Source organism: Gossypium arboreum, chromosome 7 (genome assembly GCF_025698485.1).
Source record: "Gossypium arboreum isolate Shixiya-1 chromosome 7, ASM2569848v2, whole genome shotgun sequence".
Classification (NCBI taxonomy): Eukaryota; Viridiplantae; Streptophyta; class Magnoliopsida; order Malvales; family Malvaceae; genus Gossypium; species Gossypium arboreum.
Window position 1 is genome coordinate 76,015,910 of NC_069076.1, and position 16,578 is coordinate 76,032,487.

The window sequence follows — 16,578 nt, forward strand, 5'->3', positions numbered from 1 at the left end:
TCCAACTTAAAAAATGGGCTTATGTTTTTGTTCAAGCCCATCCCAATTTAACGAAGGTAAATCCAAGTCCGACTGATCTACCTATATTTGACTTTTTTAGATTAGTTTTTATTTAAAAATATTTTTAAATATACTAATATCACTAAAAAAACTCTAAAATAAAATTTTTCTAACACATTAAAAATATTTATATTAAAAATATCATAAATATAATAAATATTTTATTATATTACAAAATACAAATAAATATAATAAATATTTTATTGTATTAAATATAATTTTAAAATTTTATATTTTAGGTTGGGTTATTTAGTTGGGCAAGTTTTATTTTTAAGTTTTGGGTAATGAATTCAATTGTTATTGGGTTAGTAATTTAATATAAATATAAATAATTATTATTTAACACATATAATTAATTTTTATAACATAATATATTCAGGCAGGGTCGAGTCGAGCTCGACCAAAAAATCTTACCCAATACTTGGCCCATATAGAAAATGGGCCTTAAATTTTACCTAAGCCTATTTTTCAGGCTTTGAATTTTTGTTTAAACCCTCTCATTTTTCGAGTAGACTTTCGAACCTAACGGGTGGTCCAATCAATGAGTAAGTCTAATTGGTTATCCTAAACTTCAAGGTAGTTGTGTTTTACCAATTTTTTATAAGGTAGTTGTGTTTTACCAATTTTTTATACTTTTATAATAGTGGAATAGATTCTAGGGTAAACTATATTAATAACCACTCAATTATTAGTATATTTCTGATTTGATCACTCAAGTTTAAATTTTTTTTTAAGTCACTAACATTATCAAAATCTAATATTTTGGTCACTTATACGTTAAAGCACTAACAAAGTACTGATGTGATTATTTTTCATTAGCATATAATAAATTTAGCCCTACAATGTTTACAAATTCTATCAATTTAGTTCTAATTCTAAAACAAATTTAACCTCACTTTAAATATTATATCAATTTAATATTAATTCCTAAAATAGTCAAAAATAGAAACTTTAAAAATAAAATTATTTTAAAGTTCATTTTAATTAAAATACATAAGATTTTATAAAATACATATAAAATTATAAAAAATCATATAAAAATAATACATAATAAATAAATGAATAATCGATGTTTTTCTTTTTCTAACATGAAATTTTTATTAAAATAATAATTTTATAAATAAAATATTTTAAAACCCGTAAGCAATACTTAAACCAAATTCAAACTTTTTAGTTTTATTTTATAAATAATAATTTATTTATTATATGTCTAGTCTTGTTTTTTAATCCTCACCAAATTTATCAAGTGTTGGACACCGCCTTTACCTACAACCATTAGCACCAATAACTCTTACTCCAAACTCTTCGCTTTACGTATCCTTCATCATCTTGCCACCGATTAGAAATCAATTGTATAGTTGTCGGCATGACCTTCCACCTACTCATATATCCCCAACGATACTCGTCTTCAAGCACAGGCTCAAATGAAATAACCTAAAGACATCACTTATTATTCTTTTCTAGCTCAAGCCGTAGTATTTCACCTAACTTGAATACGATGGTCGTTAATATTAAAAAAAAGTTGATTCTACTTAAGTATTTTTCACGATTTTTTCCCTCAAATTGTTTTATTTATAAAATTTTATTTAATAAATAAATGTCATGTTAAATAATTAGAAAAAAATTAGATAAATATTTTTATAATTTTGTATATATTTTATTAGAAAATGAACTTTCAAATTAATTTTTGAGGTTTTAATTTTGAATTTTTAAGAATAAAGATTAAATTGAGATAATATGTAAAATTAAGGGTTAAATATGTTGTATTTTTAAAATTAACACAAAATTAATAAAATTTATAAATATTAAAAACTAAAATTATTATTATATCAATAAGAATATCCATATCAGCACTCCATTTATAATTTAAACTACCAATGACTAAAATATTAAATTTTAATAATATTAATAACTAAAATAAAAGTTTTTGAATGTAAATGACGAAAATAGAAATATGGTAATAGTTGACACAAAATCTCTTTTGTCAGCAGCAGAACCGAGCCACTGCCTACAATCAAGGGCCAACTTATTTTCTCCTATTCTTTAACATCCTTTGAAGACTTCATTCTATAAATATTTTACCTATAACGTCAAGCGCAGCTTCAGGCTCATTGCATCCCTTCCTATTTCTCTTCCCTCAATAATCAAAAGCTTCTTCTTTCTTTCTTTTTCTGTGCGTGCACTCTCAAACCACAACAAACCAAGGTATGCTTTCTTTCACTTTATGCCACCGTTTTGGATCACTAATGGAAACCCTTTCATTGTTTTGTCTATTTTTTATAGATCGCTCGTTTACACTTTATCAATTCACATTTCATTGCCGTTTCGTTTCTGGGTTTAAGTGCAAATGCACAAGTTCCATAGGATCTTATTGAATCCTTTACTAGAACTTATGAACAAGAATCGGACTTTTGGTTCAGCATAGATGTAAAGCATTAAAAAGCTGTCGTTTTTGTTTTTTAGTTTTACTATTTGAGGAAAGAGATTACTGAAGAACTAGATATTTAACCAACTCGCTTTTTTTTTGGTTAATTCATGTTTGTACTTGATTGTTGCAGCGACCTTGATACAGATAAATAGTACTATGAAGTAACCATCTTTTATAATATAGTAATAAATAAGCATAAACACCTGACCCTAGTGGCCGATCCGGTTGTGAGAAGACATTTGTGCCATTAGACCAGAGTGTAATTGATCATTTATGTCATTTTTCTTCAATTTTGGTTGTTTAATGAGAGTTGAGTGAAATTGTTTGACTATTAAGAGAACATGTAGTATTGGGTTAAGAACTTAGGATTGAGATGTCGATCTATTATTTAGTTTATTGCCTTACTCTTGAATATCATGGTAGCTAATGTTTGTGCCAAATTTTGCAATAGAATCTGGTCACTTGCATGGCATTCATTATCTGAGAAATGGAACAGCATATAGTTTTGTTTTTTGGAAATTTTGTTACCATTCAGATCCTAGACTTAGTCTTCTAAACACTTAGCAGCCTTTTCTTTTATGCATCATGTGACTATTATAAATTCCCGTATAACTGGATCAATTACAACTTATGAATAAACTAACATAATTACTGGGTTTTGATTGAATGTTGATGCAATTTATTCTTGTGGAAAAGATGAGTGAAGAAGATAAAAATGAAGCTAAGGTAGTGGAAACTCCACGCAAACCACCCCGTCTGAACGAGAGGATTCTTTCGTCTATGTCACGGAGATCAGTTGCTGCACATCCTTGGCATGATCTTGAGATTGGTACCCTATCTAATGAGTGAAATTCTGATTTGATGTTGTTGCTAATATTGTCCGAGTGAATAATCAGATTTTGGGAACTGACCTGTTTCAAAAATATTGTGTTCAGGACCTGGAGCTCCAGCAATTTTCAACTGTGTATGCTTTCTTTCTTATTTTATCAGTCTGAACTTGTTCATAGAACATTTATGGTTTTAAATAAACTGAGAAATAAACATAATTTAGCATGCTTTACATATATCAATAACATTCATTAATTTATTAGTTTCACCTAAACTTACCCTGGTTTTCCTATTTGAAGAACATTCTTAAGGTACCAAGAAAACATTTCATATATTAAAGCTGAAATGTCTAACATCCAGTCACTGCTAATTGTTTGCTTATTCAATTTCTTGTTCAACCATACAGGTTGTTGAGATACCAAAAGGTAGTAAAGTAAAGTATGAACTTGACAAGAAGACAGGATTGATTAAGGTATGAAAAGTTTTGCATCTTTAAAGATAGTAGTTCCTGGAACATGTTCCTGAGCTCCTATGTCAAGGCTTTGCCTTTCTTCCACTGAATTCCAGTTTAGTCATGTTCATTAGAAAGTTTGCCACTATTACAGGCTCCATATTGTAATGTTTTCTTACTGTCAACATGAATATCAGGTTGATCGAGTTTTATATTCATCAGTGGTCTACCCTCATAACTATGGTTTCATCCCTCGCACACTTTGTGAAGACAATGATCCCTTGGATTGTTTGGTTATCATGCAGGTGAAACACTAATAAGATTTCCATTAACTTATTCCTGAATGTTAACATGTACGATTAATTTATTCACTATAAAAGCCTCTTATGTGTTCTATTGTTGACCATTACTTCTACCACCCCAGTTCCGTTAGTCTTCTTCCCCTATGCACTCTGAACCACCTGCATTGCTTTTAAGGCGTTTCATCGAGTTTATCTTTGAGCTGCATATTAACAGTGATCTAGAAGTACTCAAATTATGTTGTTTATTCAAATAGGAGCCTGTTCTTCCTGGATGTTTTCTGCGAGCCAGAGCCCTTGGACTAATGCCAATGATTGACCAGGTATTTCATTGTAGTTTCAGGTTAACCTTTTGACACTTCTTCCCTTCAGTTTGTCTGATATTTGCTTCATAATTCTTACCTAGGGGGAGAAAGATGACAAGATCATTGCAGTTTGTGTTGATGATCCTGAGTACAAGCATTACACCGACATCAAAGATCTTCCCCCTCACCGCCTGACAGAGATCCGTCGTTTCTTTGAAGACTGTATCCTTTTCAATATCAAATTATAGAACTCATTCCTCGATATTTCAGCTATTTATCAAAAGAATGTTCAGGTTTGTTCCCCAATGCAAGGAATATCGCTTTCTTAACACAGCACAGACAAGAAAAATGAGAACAAGGAGGTTGCAGTTGACAAATTTTTACCAGCAACCGCTGCCGTTGAAGCTGTCCAGTATTCAATGTATGCCTAGAACTATATTATACCTCCCAAGGATGGGTATACACAATCGTAGAGGGAATTCATGTCCAAAGCTAACGGACATTTCCCCCTTTGGTTCCTACATTCTTGGTCTCCATTATTAATAATTTTTGTTATGCTTCTACTGAGGTTCTTGTGTTGATCTGTTGCAGGGATCTTTATGCCGAGTACATTATGCAAACCCTGAGGCGATAGGCTGAAAAAGGGCAATCTTCTATCATGGGAGGAAATGCACCACATATTAAATAAAACATCTTATCAACAGCATTTGGATATGAATTGAACTCCTTTGATACTCCTTTTTCAGCTGTGATTCTGTACGATTATTATTTCCCGTTGGATTAAAAACTTTGTTGTCGGGAAGAGATTATATATGGAATTTATGACATTACTAGAATGCGATTTGAGATTTTTGTTAGTTATCTGCACTTCATCTCTCATCTTCCACATGTTTCCCTCCTTGCACACCTTGTAATCTTTCCAAGAGCAACAGAGACATATTCAAGACATGCTTCTATGTTCAACTGTTTTTGGTGCTACACTTCAACTTCAAATCAAACACATCCATAGAATGTAGATCACAGTCAACGAGAATGAAAAAAGAAAAAAAAAGAAGACAAATGTCTCTTTATCTTATTCAACTGCGTATGTTCTGGTCCTGTTCCCCCATTACATTTAAAATCAACAATTCATGCAAAATTATAAATCCATTTACTTATAATATTTTCCTTTGGCCAAAAGCATAAAAAACGATAAAAAAAAATGATTAGGAAAAAAAGGAAGGGGGTAAAATTAGGTATATGGAATCTAATGGCTATAAGACAGCTCTTGTCTATCCTTTGAGGAATAATTCTAGAATCCAATTGATTTCAAATAGCTGTCCCGAGTTCAAGTTGATTATGTTTCGCCTCTTACTCGGAGAAAGACGATCAAACAATTCCCAATCATGGTCCTTGCGGATCGAATCATCCATATAATATACAAAAAGAAACTCCAGATATTTGATATCTTTCTCTTTAGGCAGTTTATTTGTGAAAATGTATGTATATCCAAAAGCGGACCACGCCTAAAATCGGGTCAAGTTTTTATTGTTCAAGCTGATTCTATAGTAATAAGATCGGCTAAGCCTTAATTAATGACAAAAAAATATAAGAATTGTGATGCACCCCACGACCAATAAGGGGGCTATTGAAAAAATAGTATTGGGAAACTAAGTACCAAAATAATCATGAATACCATTTGTTTAAAAGTTCCAAGAGAAGCACAGCGGCCGAGTCCTTGGCCTTCTTAACACTAGGCATTGGCTCACCTATGCATTCATCGGTCCACCCCCTGTCAGTGGTGTTAACCTTGACAGCAAAAGTAAATCTCTTTGCATGGGCAGGGCCCCCTTCATTCACACACCTAAAGATGACGCATCAGATCAGTTGCGTGTTGCTGTCCAAATAAAAGAGGAAGAAAAGGTACCAACTGTAATTTCTTACCGATAGAAGGGCATAGGCCAGTTTCGACGCAGGCAGATATCATTCAATGTTTGCCTGGTGAATGTCTGGTTGCCATTCTTCTTCTTTTTCCCATTCTCCTCACAGTTCTCCTTAGCTTCAGCTGTTTCTTTCTCCTTCAGAACAGCAAGTGCATTCCTTGCAGCTAGTTTCTGTGCCATCTTCTTTTGGGGATTCTGAGCAACTCCAACCTGGACCCCATCAATGAAAACCTCCACAGTGGCCAAATTGCCACTACGACTGGCTTTGTATTCCAAGCCTTCAGCTTGTTGCTGGCATCGTTCTTGTAGTTCCCGGACAGGATGCATCGGCAATGTCTCTGGAGTCACCATGGGATGCAACAGAGGTTGAAAAACCTGGAAAGCAAGAACATTTTGTTCTCTTATCAGATTGTCTTGTTAGCGTGTGTATACATATAGCTGTATGAAAAGCAGGGGAGAGGCAAAAGTCAGTCCCAAACTAACCCTCCAGACAACTGCAGTGTCACGTCCACTGTCAAGAAAAATGGCACCAGCAATGGATTCAACAATATCTCCAAGAACTTTCGGTGCTTTGCAATCTCCCAATCCAAAAGAGTTGAAACCCGGCTTTAATAACTCATCCTGAACTTCCTTCACGAAGTCCCGAATCTGAAATAGAAGCCAAGAGTACCAAGTCAGAAAGAACCCACCCATGTGCAGAACAGACATTGATATGGGTTAAACTGGCAGTGTCACATTAAACAAGCAAAAATGAAGGAATCAGATAGCAAACCTGTTTCTCAAGGGCACTTGATCCATGCCGAAGATGCACGTGCAACTGATGCTTTACAGCAACACGTGCAAAGTTTTCATTGTTTACGGCAGCAGCACGCAAATCAGTCAAGCGACCTGGAGGCAAATTGGTGTATGTAAAAAACAAATGTCTTGTGATAAGATGATCCAAGACTGCATCACCAACAAACTCCAAACGCTGGTAGCAGGATACTCCCGATGATGGGCGTGAAGCATGAGTAATAGCTTCTACCAACAAGGCCCTATTTTTAAACTCGATGTTCAATGCACCTTCTAAGGCCTCAAAATTTACACTCCTGAGTATGCTTTCTGGAACATTCGATGGCTTCACTATAGAGTCCATATCATCAGGATCAGACTCCACCTGGATCCCAATCCATTTCATGAGGTGGTTAGCTGCATGCTTGCCACCTTCAACATAATAAACTCCAATCAGTGCTTCAACCACATCCGCTAAGGTCTTGCTAGAGAGGACTCTATAAGAACTTGAGTCACTCTCAATCTCACCATCTTCCATATCCTCATCTTCAAACCCATCACCAAGTACTTTTACTGGTAAAACATCAGCAGTTGCATGTTCTTGATCAAATAAGGACATGTCACCATCTTTTGTATCCTCATCAAAGACTGGCAACACCCCAGGAGCAGCCCATCTAGATGGTGCAAAGCGATCTGCTTGGATGTATGATTGAAGTCCCTTATTTAATGCATATTGATACAATACCATGTTACTCACCATTTGTTGTCTCATCCTGGTCAGTTGACCTTCATGTTTCTGTGGATATTTAAGAAACAGAAAACGACTGACTACCCATTTCAAGTAAGCATCCCCAAGAAGCTCAGCCCTTTCATAGCAAAATGTCTCCTGACACGAAGCAGCAGTCAAAGCTTCCAAAATCTGAACATATAAAAGAAAGACACAATTTATTAATCATCTGAAAGCTGCTTGGAATTTGATCAGCCAGAGAAAAATATCACACCTTTGAAGCAGGGACCGGAAATTGTATTATGTGCTTAAGTTGAATTGCAAGAAGCATGCTCTCAACCCTCCTCATAATAGAGGGCAACCTCTGGGCACCTCTAACAAGTGATCCAGGAAGTGGATGAACAAAACATAGCTCAGGAGGAAGAAACACGTAGTATGTTTTGTCAAGTGCCTCCTCCGATTCACCTTCATATGGTACACACATTAGGTTTAGCAAAAAAATGACCATAACCGATGCAAACCTCATGTTAGACACAAGCATAATTTTTCCAAATAATACCTTCTGAGTGCTCAAATCGAGGAGATAAGAGATTCTTGCAGTATGAAACACCACGACCTCTTATCAAAGCTTGTTGCTTGTAGCTCAACTCAACACCATACCTGGAAACAATATATAGAGGACTCAATAGCCTAATGCACCTTTGTTGTGCGGGAAGAAACAGAAAGCATATTTGATCTGTAAGGACCTCCAATACTATCAGGTGGAAATGTGACAAAAGCTCACATATTCAGCACCTAAAAGTAGTCAACCATGTCCTTGACAGAGTAAGACATGCTTTCCTATTCTACACACACAACTGAGATACATTTAGGTTATCTCATCCATTAAAAAGAAGCAATTAATAGGCAGGCAATTGCTATTTCTAATATTATTAAGGTGTAGGGAAGAAAATAGGAATTTAAGGGTAAGAGATATCAAATTCATACTTCAGCTTATAGTAATCGGCATATGAGCTGTACTCGACAGGACCAAGATAGCCCTCTTTCCTCGGAAAGGAGGTCTCTGCTGACATGTCATAGCATATTGTATCTACATAAAACCTCTTCCCCGAATGAGCGGCTGTTATTATTCTTCCAACAAGATCTTCTGCACGTGCAACACCATCAGCCATTATCAAATTGCCTTTGGTCCAATCCCCTTGTACCTCAATCGTATCACGACTAGGAACCACCCCGGTAGCTTTAACAACATCAAATGGGGCTACGGCTCCTCTGATACCATAAGTAGGATGAGGTTTGTGCCCAAAAGCCAGGCCATGACGCAATTTCCCAAATCCATACTCCCTTCTGTCACCACCAAGTGTCCTCTCATTTGTCCCAAGGAAAACATCTGGCCTAGCTCTTTGAAGGGGATTGCTCCACGCATTTGTAGTGATTATATTATCTACCAAATCCCAATCAACTTCTTTTATAGGATCTACAAACTTATCGCCAACCACAGGGACAAACAAATATGCCTTGGCAGGATCCCAAGGAGTAGTGGCAGGATCAACATCCACATCCAATACAATGCTCATCAATCTTACGTGAAAATTTTTAAGGGATGCCATCTGCACATAAGCAAACTTGTAAGTTATACCATAAGCATAGTCTAGTACAAACAGCAAAAACATCTCAAATAGTAATCATTATCCAAACAATTTAAATAGAAACTCACCTGACTTTCAGTTATATCTATTGATCCCCTGAAGACAAGAGATGCCTTTGTTATCATGGCTCGAACGATAAATAGATCCACCGACATCGATAACACCTAAATGGAGACAAATGTTGTTTGAAATTAAAATCCTATTTACCAAATACAAGTTATGCTCATACTGAAAACAACAGAAATTACCTCTGCATCCAGCTCTTTGCCAAAAAGTACTGCAAAATCTGAGACTTTAGTTAAGAATGGATCTTTTGAAGAGCCATTATTTACACATTTGATAGTATACATGTACAGACGATGTATTTTGGAGTCACCAACACAATCTCTTCCAGATAAAATCCATTCTCCCTGTGGACCCAAAAGCATTAAATGAACTTGAAAGCAAAAGGCATATTAGTTAAAGGACATGTTTTTCTCCCTCCCCACATTATCCCTCCACCTTCATAAGCACAAAAGAAGGCAAATCCCATTACAATACAAACGGACTACTGTAGTCTTACCAGCATTGAAGCTCCCTAGAAATTGTTGCCAAAATCATAATCTATATTGCTTTTAACCAAAACTTCAGAAACAATGCAATATTAGTGTAAAGAACCTAGCTCTCACGCAATCTATGCCAGAATACAAGCTTCTTTCTTCTTTTTTTTTTTGGGGGTGGGGGGTGGGGAGGTCATTGGCAGATTGCAAGACGTGATCCTCCTTTTATGTCTATGATTTACTTTCCAAAGTCGGCCATTACTTTTCATATGGCTGTTCGGCAACCAAAAGTAGACCAACACTAATACTACTATTTAATAACCAGAAAAACAAAGGAACAGGCACTTTGAACTTTGATGAGCATATAAGTAGAAAGGAAAACTTGGTCAAATTATAAAGACAAGGAGCTCGGCAAGTTGAAGGGGAGAAACTATCCACTCAACAGCATTACAAAGGTGGCAGAACATAAAAATAGACACATGCACTAGAATGTATATTCTCAAAAATGAGAAAAGAAACAACTAACATGCAACAAACCGCTATAGCATATCCACAGAGGGGTTATAACCTGGAGTATATCTGCTACACCTTCTGGATAGAATTCTCTATGCCTAGCAGTTCCAGGAAGTGGGTCTCCTTCATCATTCTGGTCAACCTTCTCTGCTTCTTCCCCGCTTCCTTTATCGGGCAAGAGCATATCAGTAAATGCTCCCATCTCATGGAGCTTCTTGCAAGCAGCCAAACATACAGCCTACATGTTACATGTGTTATGGACATGAGAAATACTCTGAATATAAATTTGATAAACAAGTAAATGGTGACAAGACAGTATAGCATGCCTGCTGGGCAAGACGCATAGAACTGCACATGGGACCCTCGAGCTCTTCAAATGGTGCATTACAGGGGAGCTGAAGCTTGCAAGAATATTCAGTTGGACCCCCTGGCTTCTCATGCTTCTTCATAATAAACTCGGGACGAAGTATTGAATATCTAAAAGCCAAAAGCAATGCCACCTAAGTAAAAGAAAGAACCACAATAGAAATGAAAACAAATATCTACTTATAAGGACTACAATACCTGTCACTAGGAAGCTGAGAGCAGTAAAAATGGACGAGTCCAACAGCAGAATTCAAGCTAACAATGGCACCAGTTGATTCAACCTGGTACACCGTACCTGGTACCATATCCACCGAAATCAACCTCGAAGTATCCTTCAAATGACTAAGGTCAGTTCTCTCAATTGCTTCTTTCCGCAAGGTCTCCTCACTATTCCTAGCATTCCTTAAGAATGTAGCATGCGATAAATTTCCTCTGTAAACAACATGAAAGTTAGCTTGTCTGGATCATTTTTTGTGGAAAGAAAATGCTTAAAGACCAAACCCAACAAGTACCTCTCAACCATCAAGATGTAATCTGACCCAGGCTTCCTTGCACGACCTCTAGACTGAATGTATGCCAAAACAGTTTTTGCAAGATCAAATCGAATGACAACATTGCATTGCCGAATATCCAATCCTTCCTCAGCAACACTAGTTGCAACTAACAATGTCACCTACAATAGAAAGTAAAAGCATTTATCAAATGTCTATATTTGCATGATTCAGATCTTTCATCAGCTGAAAGGAGGAAGCATGGAATATGAACATACACGACCATCACGGAATTTAGCAATTGTATCCTGCATTTGTCCAGTCCGCATTTCTTGACTATTGTTGTGCCCAATTAAACTTGCACACCTGATGAAACTCAGAGACGGAAGCTCTGCAAAAACCTGTCCATTCAAAAAGAAGTAAAAATAGCATCCCTAGGAAACAGCAAGGGGATGAAATCTATCATTGAATATGATTAAACAAGCCAATGGTTCTACCTTAGGAAGAACTAAAGCAGCCACAACTCGCTCAACAAAGATGATTGCTCGAAAATCCTCTGTGTGCTGATACTTCAGAAGTATTTTAATCAATGACTGTACTTTCGGGGTCACTTTTCCATCTGCTACAGCCGCTCCAATTATCACATCCACATGCTCTCCACCAGAGACAACTATGACAAAACGGTACATGAGTTGAGAATACACACCAAAATGTTTTTAAAATATCTTTTGTTTAGAAATATCTACAATGATAAGAATTTTCCTTAAAATGGATGACAAGAAACACAACACAAGCAAGTAAATAATGCATGTTTTGTTCTACTTAACATTATCACACGTATACATTCAAAACCTGAAGATATCCTTTTCAATTAGATATCAGTCTCAAAATGTGCTGGCAAAAAAAAAAAAAAAAGTAAAAGAAAGGTAGAAAATTAAAGAAAAGACACACCATGACTGTCAGGGAGCTCTCCTTCCTCAATCTCATCAGTATTGGTCCCATCTTGAGCATTACAGTTCTCTGCTTCTGCATTATTCATGTCTTTTTCAGTAACAGCTCCCTCTGATAATTGGCATTGTAAGAGAGAAACAACTTTGTTTAGGTAAGATTCTTGAAACTTGACATCAAGCTGGTAGTTTGCCCTCTCATCATTTTGCAAAGCCGTCAGAAAAGATTGTGCAACCTGCAGAAGAAAGGCAATGAAAGGAAACAACCAGGATCATTTCTGCACAACCAAGAAAATAAGAAAAAGTTGTCGTAACCTTAATTACTTAACACATATGATACCTTATAAGCACACCATTGGCCCAGTTCACCCAGTGCATAATTAACAGCCCTCAACTTTTGTATCAAATTAGCAGCTCCATCACTTTCTGTTCTTTCAGATACACCATAAACTTGGTGAAGCTCTTCCTTGGCTCCTGCATCTCTAGCTCCCATGAACTGCCATTTACTTCTTCTAGAGCTTGACTGTGCAGCTTCTTCAACTGTTGCTTCCATTTGTTTTATTTGTTCATGGAGGGACCATAAACTGGCTGCTTTGTCATACTCTACCACAACTTCTGAAGGCATTGGCACATGTTTCTCGAGTTCCTTGCGGTCTTTGATGGTACAGACTACAGAATCCAGTTTGCTTTCTAGATTACGAATTTTTATAGCACAATCAACTTGACTTGAAACACCTGAATATAACAATTCAAAATATGAGTTAAATGGGGGAATTTTCTTATAATCAAGTGAAAGAAAATTTTGAAAGAGCCCTTTGTCTCAAACAGAGATAAATCTGAACACAAAAACAAAAATATACCCTTCAAGTTAACAGGAGAAGCGGTCATTCCAAAAACAGAAGGTCTCTTCTCCTTTGGTGTTGTATGATAGAATTCAGACATAACCAGTGAATACGGATGTTTCTTCACAGCATGATGACACTCGTCCAGGATAAGGAGATTGATTGATTCCATTTTAATTATGCTGTGTCTCAAAATATTCAGCAGAATTTGAGCTGTCATAACCAAAACCTGCAAGAAAGACATCAAATGAGCGAATCTTATGGACAAATAGACAAGATTCATATATGCAAATGAACAGCTACCGAAGACTCAATAAGATACAACCATTTTGAGGATATCTATGCTAGACAGCCTACTAAAGACTGTTCAATTACATACAGATAGACAAGAATTTAGCAGCTCATAATACCTTGTTAAAAGAGTAAAAAAGAAATAAAGGGTGCTGAATGTGATAAAGGTCTACCAATATTAATAGCTCCACTCAGTTCCAACTCTATAGATTAGGCATATAAGGATATTGCTAATGGTTGAGAACCATATTTCAAATTTAAGCTTTGTTATGCTTTCCCTCTTTTCCTTTTAGGACAGGACAAAGGGTGGATCACTGATATTTCAACTAAATCCCAGTTCTGGCAAGTAGACATTTAAGAATCTTGCTAGAATTTGAAAACTATATCAACATCATCCCGTTCCTTCAACAAAATTGAGCAAAAGGACATTGGTTCAAAAAAATATCCTAAGTAATTTACGAGTAAACTAACTAGGTAAAGCTGAGTAAAGTAAAAGTGTTACCAAAGACCGGATACAGAAACACTTTTGTATCGCTCATTATAATGTCATATCTTAAAATTACTGAAGTAACGTACCGCATTGTGCTTTAGTGCCAACTAGCATTACAATAAGGAATTTACTTGGAACATTAGAAAAGCTCAAATGACAGTCAAGCAGGAATTTTCACAAAAGGAAATTGACAAGCTACCTGCTTTGATTCAAACTCGCGCTGCCACCTACGAGCATCCCAAAAATCTTGACCCATCTCCCCACAATAATGACCTACTTGGAAACCAGTTCTCTCGCGAATAACTTCAGCTTGCTGAAAATGGAAAATAAAAATGATAATAAACTGAACCTGGAAACAACAGAACCAATCAAATCTTAAAAGAACACTGAAATTCTATAAATTGACTACCTGATAAACTAGTGGAACTTTAGGAACCAAAAAGACAGAGAGCATTTTTCTGGTGTGCTTTTGTAAATCATCAGAAATACTTTTCATGAGGAGAACAGCAATGAGGGTCTTCCCTGCCCCGGTTTCAAGAAATGCAATTGTGTTTTTCCTCTTTGCCTGCTCAAGAACATCCAATTGATATTGACGAGCTTGCTCCTCCAAGAGTTTTTCCTTCGGCTGCTCAACTTTCTTCTCCATCTTTCCATTGCACTCGGGAGTTTTGTCATAAGCCACCTTCCCTTCTCTTTGCCGATCTGCTTCCCAAGTACCCAACCTAAAAACCATCTCATTGGACCCTGACCGATCCCTCTCCCAATAACCCCTTGGTTCTCTCTCTCTCCCATCCCTCCTATTGCCACCATAATAATGTTCTCTTCTCCTAACATGCTCTCTATCTCTCCGATCAATTTCATCCCAATCTCGAACCCTTTTCCTAGAAGAACATCTCTCCCTATCCCGGGGATAATATTGACCTCTACTAGAATACTGCCTATCACTCTTGCAGCCATTCGCACGAGCCCTCTTTCTACACCTCTCTTCACTATCTAAACCCCTATCTCTCGACTCGGATGACCTTTTATCGTCTCGATGAACTCCATTATCCTTATTAGAATAATCAAATAAACTGGAATTACTATCATCGCAGCTTTTTTCCTGCCCTTTGCTTCCAATCTTCTTTTCAACTCCATTAGATGGCGGAACTGAGTTGTCAGGTAAATCCTTGGAGACCCCAGAGAGCTCATTGGGAGACCATCCATCTCCAGCAACGGGGTCGTGAATTCCATTTCCATTGACGGCAGAGCTATCACCGTTACTTCCCACCGGAGGAAGTCCCCCGCCGTTCTTGAAGCTATCGAGAATGTGATCAATTCCTCCAAAGAAATCTTGATTGGAAGTATTGTCAACGGAGTCTTGAACTATAGGAGCATCGAAATCAACAAAATCGCTAATCAAGTCGCATGATATGTCCTCACAAGCATCCAGCCAGTAAGATGACCCATTGCCACCAGAAACCCTACCTTCTTCCTCCATCAATCAATTGCCCAGAACTCGGATACTCCCACTTCAAAAAAAAAAAAAAAAAAGGGGAAAAGAACCAAGAGCAACAAGAATTATAAAAAAAAAACCCAGAAAGAAGAGAAAGAAATCAATAGTTTTTATAAAGATTCAGAAAAAAACAGAGAGAAGAAAAAAGAGTGAGTGAAGACACAGATTAAGAGTAGATAGACCGCAGGAAACACGCAAGAAGTGTAGTTAAGGAAGGGGATTCATTTAAAAAAGTGAAACAGAAAATTGAAGGGGGAAAAAAACATAAAACCCCACCAAAACTTTTGTGTGTGATTCTTAGATTCTACGGTCTATCAACGCCTATTCTGTTATCTTCCGTTTCTCTTTTATTTGACTCCCTTCAAGCGTGCGCCTTTCTCAGTTTTTTGCTTTCCTCCCCCACTCTTTCTTTGGTTCTTCTGGGTTTTAGCTCTGTTTTCTCTACGAAAGAGAGATGGAGAAACAAAATTTAAATAATAAAACCCAAAACTACGGGTTTTCCCCTTTTTCTTTTTGGTCTTCACGCAATGTTTTTTTCCTTGCAATTTACAAAGAAACTTCTGTGACTTGAGGCGGTTCTGTTTTTCTTTAACTTTCCGAACTCGAAAGTACAGAGAAACAGTGCTTCAACCAATACGATAACGCCACGTTTGACCCAACAAGGGTTCCGGATTACGTGGTGATTTGTGAGTTGATGGTAGGATAGGGTTTTATTGGAAGTACGCTCTTCACTGTTCAGTTGCGTTACCGTAGGGAGCGGGGAGATGTTAAGTGTTCTCTTTTTTGCTACCAAGGACATGAGAACAGCAACGCTTATGGAAAAGTACAGACACGTGTCAAACAGTTGGAGTCCACTGGTAGAATCCCGGCAAAAACGAAAGCTTATTCAAAGGTCAAAGATGATAGAACATTCTCAGCCGTTTGATTTATTCTTCATAAAGAAAAAATAATTATAAAAGTTTATTCCCCTTAGATCAGGCTGAATATTTTTTTATCCTATGAGACCAGAAACTTTCCCTTTGGTGGGTTGGATACAGTGAAAACCAATTGGCCTTTGGTGTAGTGATTGGGTGAATTTTGTTTTGGGTGGCTCCACTTTTTCTTCTTCTCATTACAATTAAATGTTTGCATTTATTTCTCACACATTCCGTATGAGAAAATCTT

The 16,578-nt window shown here is 36.6% G+C and overlaps 2 protein-coding genes across 3 annotated transcripts; one reads left to right on the forward strand and one right to left on the reverse strand.

The window, feature by feature from the left end:
• Positions 1 to 2,030: 2,030 nt before the first annotated feature.
• Positions 2,031 to 5,207, forward strand: LOC108466479 (soluble inorganic pyrophosphatase 1). Its single transcript, XM_017766842.2, has 9 exons — positions 2,031 to 2,265; positions 3,185 to 3,317; positions 3,424 to 3,452; positions 3,723 to 3,788; positions 3,965 to 4,072; positions 4,324 to 4,389; positions 4,473 to 4,593; positions 4,711 to 4,792; positions 4,963 to 5,207. The coding sequence occupies exons 2-9, from the start codon at positions 3,185 to 3,187 to the stop codon at positions 5,003 to 5,005; spliced, it is 648 nt and encodes a 215-aa protein (XP_017622331.1). The 5' UTR covers positions 2,031 to 2,265; the 3' UTR covers positions 5,006 to 5,207.
• Positions 5,208 to 5,834: 627 nt separating this feature from the next.
• Positions 5,835 to 16,228, reverse strand: LOC108460209 (endoribonuclease Dicer homolog 1). 2 transcript variants are annotated; one of them, XM_017759619.2, is made up of 21 exons: positions 15,691 to 16,228; positions 14,329 to 15,430; positions 14,119 to 14,232; positions 13,157 to 13,367; positions 12,637 to 13,031; positions 12,301 to 12,532; positions 11,847 to 12,019; positions 11,628 to 11,750; positions 11,371 to 11,531; positions 11,057 to 11,290; positions 10,819 to 10,969; positions 10,548 to 10,730; positions 9,689 to 9,850; positions 9,509 to 9,604; positions 8,779 to 9,401; positions 8,351 to 8,451; positions 8,066 to 8,256; positions 7,066 to 7,983; positions 6,777 to 6,941; positions 6,295 to 6,668; positions 5,835 to 6,214 (listed from the first exon to the last, which is right to left on the reverse strand). In XM_017759619.2, exons 2-21 carry the CDS (start codon positions 15,397 to 15,399, stop codon positions 6,037 to 6,039), a joined length of 5,856 nt encoding a protein of 1,951 aa, XP_017615108.1. In that variant the 5' UTR covers positions 15,400 to 15,430; positions 15,691 to 16,228; the 3' UTR covers positions 5,835 to 6,036. The 2 variants fall into 2 exon arrangements, with proteins under 2 accessions (XP_017615108.1, XP_017615107.1); XM_017759618.2 differs by having other exon boundaries at positions 14,329 to 16,228.
• Between the last annotated feature and the right edge of the window lie 350 nt (positions 16,229 to 16,578).